General features: G+C 36.0%; 1 protein-coding gene across 2 annotated transcripts in view; it reads right to left on the bottom strand.

Moving 5' to 3' along the window:
- The window catches only part of LOC107570446 (SAP domain-containing ribonucleoprotein-like), an 8025-nt gene extending 4466 nt beyond the window's left edge, over positions 1-3559 (bottom strand). The window contains exons 1-3 of one of the 2 annotated variants that reach the window (XM_016256680.1): positions 3447-3559; positions 2524-2623; positions 1899-1936 (exon numbers count right to left, since the gene is read on the bottom strand). In XM_016256680.1, coding sequence (XP_016112166.1) covers positions 1899-1936; positions 2524-2623; positions 3447-3479 — 171 coding nt within the window. In that variant the 5' untranslated portion in view covers positions 3480-3559. Of the gene's footprint in view, positions 1-1898; positions 1940-2523; positions 2624-3446 lie in introns of both variants that reach the window. The other variant, XM_016256678.1, reaches the window with a different exon arrangement.
- Positions 3560-4064: the final 505 nt, after the last annotated feature.

The raw sequence follows: 4064 nt of genomic DNA, 5'->3' as shown, positions 1-4064 counted from the left end.
TTGATTTGGTTTCTTCCTTATCACTCTGTATTTACAGGATTTCACGGTTCACTCTGTTCAAATATGGATGAATGGCTACACATAGATGTGTGCACACACTGTCAGAGCACTACCATCCTGCTTTTGTGGGGGTGGGTAGGGGTGTTAAATGTTTATTTATTTGTGTTTTGTTTCCCCATAGGTTTTTAACATTCTAAAAGCTCTTTATTTCAAAGATACTACAAGCTAGTCAGTGTATTCAGTAGGTGTAATATATTCTGTTGCTTCAGAAGTATTGCATACAACAAAAGGAAAATTTACATTTGGTACTTAAGTAAAAGTACAGAAGTACTTGCTTTTAAAAGTACTTAAGTAAAAATCTGTCTTCACAACTTTTACTTGTAATGGAGTAATATTTGACCAGCGGTATCTGTACTTTCACTCAAGTAATAGAGTTGAGTACTTTGTCCGCCTCTGAATATATGTAATGCACATATATGAACTGGATAGCAACGTTAAGGGTTAATATAAACAGAACTTTCAGAATCTGAAATCTGATCCATTCCAAACAGATTGGGGTTATTGTTAACATGCATTATACATTGACATAGCGAGCGATTCATATCGCCAGTAGGAATGTAACGATTTACTCAACTCACGATTCGATTCACGATTTATTTTTTTTACAAAATGAGATTTAAGACAAATTATAAATTAAATGGGTCCTTTTATTATTGCTTGGACAAAATGCTGCACGTTTCTTTGTGAAATTGAAATAACACTATAATAATATACTAATATAGCACTTGCACATTACTGCTCTTTTGTTGGTTTTGATTGCTTCTATTGTCCTCATTTGTAAGTCACTTTGGATAAAAGCGTCTGCTAAATGACAATTTAAATATAATGTAAATGTAAATAACAAAACTAAATTGAAATTAAAACAAAACCCAAATCAAATAAACACAAATAAAAGAAATCTCTTCATATAAACAAACTAAGGCTTTGTCTGTGCTCTTTCCATTTAAAATTAGAGGCAACCACTGCATTTTAATCATGATCCAAACAAAGATGCTGTATACATGCAACATGAGCAGTTTTTAATCTAAATTAGATTGTATAATTTCGAAATTTGAAGCAAAAACAGAATGGTTTGACTTAAGTTGTGAAACTATACATAAAAATATCTGCATGAAACAGAAACAGCAGACGAGCTGAATGAGACGCAGATTCACTCTCTGCCAGCAGGTGGCGCTTAAAGCGTTTCCTTGGTTTCTGCTGTAAACAAAGCAGCGCTGCACTTATGAACTTTAATATGCATTATACAGAGGCAAGTGTAAAAGAAAAAATACCATCTAAACTTTGCTTAAGACAGTATGTTCCCCTCAGACATGCATTCATATAAACTCCTACCCCTAATTGAATACCGATTTGAATAGTCACATATTTGAATCGATTTTCAACCGGCTCGCGGTTAATCGTTACATCCCTAGTCGCCAGTGGCTACCTCAGCAAAAACTTCACTTGCAAATGAATATTTTTGGTCACAAATGCAACCGTTTTAGTCGCAGTCTGGAGCCCTGTTCATGGCTACTTGTGATCAGATCAGCCAGGACAGATCTTAATACTAGGAATAAACTGGTCAAACACTAAGGACTACACACAATGCATTTCATTTCTGTAAAAAAAAAATTGCTACATGTACTGCGTTAAGCTAACCGAGATTTGTTGTTAGCACTTGTATATCATTGCTCTTTTGTTGATTTTGATTGCTTCCATTGTCCACGCTTTGGATAAAAGCATCTGCTAAATGACTAAATGTATAAAATAACACTCTAGCTACTACATTCAGTGTGCATCTATTTTAGCTTTTGTCCTGAAAATTCCCATGGAAACACATTACATCTGGGAAAACTTACCTCACCATATTCTCCCAGAACTTCCTCTTCATTCACTTCTTCTAAAAACACATTTTAAATGTTAAACAGGTATTATAATGGTTTCAGAATTTGAGATTTATCCTGCCAGGATGCCCAAAATTATTTTTATTCCCATTTATTAAAAGGAATAGTTCAGCCTAAAATGAAAATTCAGTCATCATTTACTCATCCTTGTGTTGTTCCAAACCTGTATGAGTTTCTTCTGTTGAATACAAAAGAAGAATGCAAGTAATCAAACAGTTGCTGGTACTTTTCAATACTTCCATAGTATGAAAAAAATACTATGGAAGTCATTGGGAAGCAAGAATGGTTTCATCCTCACCAGCTTTCTTCAAAATATTGTATTTTGAGTTCTGCAGAAGATAGAAATGAATACGGGTTTGAAACAACATGAGAGCGAGTAAATAACGCCAGGACTTTCATTTGTGGGTGAACTACCTCTTTTGGAAAAGAAGGGAGTAGAATGTCATTAAATAGGTGCAGTATTACACCTATCTTTGAGATATCTAAAGAACACAATTGTAATGAGAACTGGTTAAGGAAAAAAAAAAAAGTACCCATAAAGTAAAATATATAAAAATATATTGTATTAGCAAATGCATACCATGCTCGTCCAGGTAGGCCTGCAGCCGGGCAATCAGATCGGCTTTATTTCCTTTGGCTTCCAGCCCACGAGCAGTACATTCCTGCTTCAGTTCAGCCAACTGTGGAGATTATATTAGTTTTAATGACTGGGGTTACATACATTTATCACAACCACAAATCACATACCTGCTGTGTGAAATCTATGTTTTGTCAGTCCACAAAGTTGGCATCTCAACAAACATGGCTTCTTCTAAATAATTGAGTTCTAACAAATTAAATGTACCATGTCATTCATATGAAAAAAGAAAAGGGGAGCAAAAATTATTGCATCTTAATCTAGGTCGATGTGTGGTTTAAAACGCTCTAGATTTTCATACCTTTACGCCCAAAAATGCGGTTTATGAAGGCAGCTAGCTAGGCGTTGATAGACAATGACGGCCAAAAAGTAAGCAACTATATTATTGTTTTAGATTGACGTCTATTGTTACAACCCACTTTTTAGGCACTTGTAGGGGAAGAACACGTGCTGGTTGGGCTTTATTTTTTAGAGTGAACTGTAGTTGATAAACCACTGGAAGAGTAGAACGTAGTGCCTGAGTGGTGAGGGAACAAAGTAAAAGTCGCGTTTTAGAAGTCTCTTAAAGACCGAGCTAAAATGCTTTTTATATAAGCAGGTAACTTGGATGTTTTTCAGCGAGGAACGAAAGGTACACCGCTCACTATGTTGAGGCTAGAGTCAAAACGCTGTATGTCAATAGGAAGCTGACTAGAGTTTTTGAGAAACAAGTGCTGAATGAACCTTGAAACGTTAACTCAAATATATTACGGTTTAATCATCATAAGCCAACTTAACACAGCTCGCTGTTACAACCAGATCCAAAAACTAAATAGAAACATACTAACAAACATTCCTAGAAACGTTCTTTGCGCATCGTTTCTTACCTTGAGTTTATGCAGTTCCACGACTTCCGCCATTTTCTTGAAGAGGTTTGTATTTTGAAATCTGCTTCATTCCGGTTTTAAAGTCTTTACGGCCGATTTAGCGCTGCAGCGCCACCGGTCGGTCAGGAGACATTTAACACGGACAGTTTTTTTGAAATCCTATCTTAAAGGGGTCATATGATGCTGCTAAAAAGAACATTATTTTGTGTATATGGTGTAATGAAATGTGTTTATGCGGTTTAAAGTAAAAAAAAAACATTATTTTCCACATACTGTACATTATTGTTTGTCCTCTATGCCCCGCCTTTTTGAAACGCCGATTTGGAAGCTCAATGATCTGAAAAAGCGAGGTGTGCTCTGATTGGCCAGTTATCCAGTGCGTTGGATTGGCCGAATACCTCAAGCGTGTGACTGAATTGTTATGCCTCTTACCATATCAGTAAACAGTCCTCCATAAAATGTGCTGCACACATCTGGATATTTAGGTTGAACTGTTCTGGAACAGTGTTGTAAATACAACTTAACCACTGATTTGTAGTCGTGTCCTCTTTTGGAAGACCAAACAAAGTAGTTTTGCTTTCAAAACGAAAAACACGGCGGCTTAGTGTGAGCGGAAGC

Source organism: Sinocyclocheilus grahami, unplaced genomic scaffold, assembly GCF_001515645.1.
Source record: "Sinocyclocheilus grahami isolate Dianchi unplaced genomic scaffold, SAMN03320097.WGS_v1.1 scaffold1459.1, whole genome shotgun sequence".
NCBI classification, from domain to species: domain Eukaryota; kingdom Metazoa; phylum Chordata; class Actinopteri; order Cypriniformes; family Cyprinidae; genus Sinocyclocheilus; species Sinocyclocheilus grahami.
The sequence above is the reverse complement of the archived record's forward strand: the minus strand, read 5'-3'. Positions and strand labels throughout refer to the sequence as shown.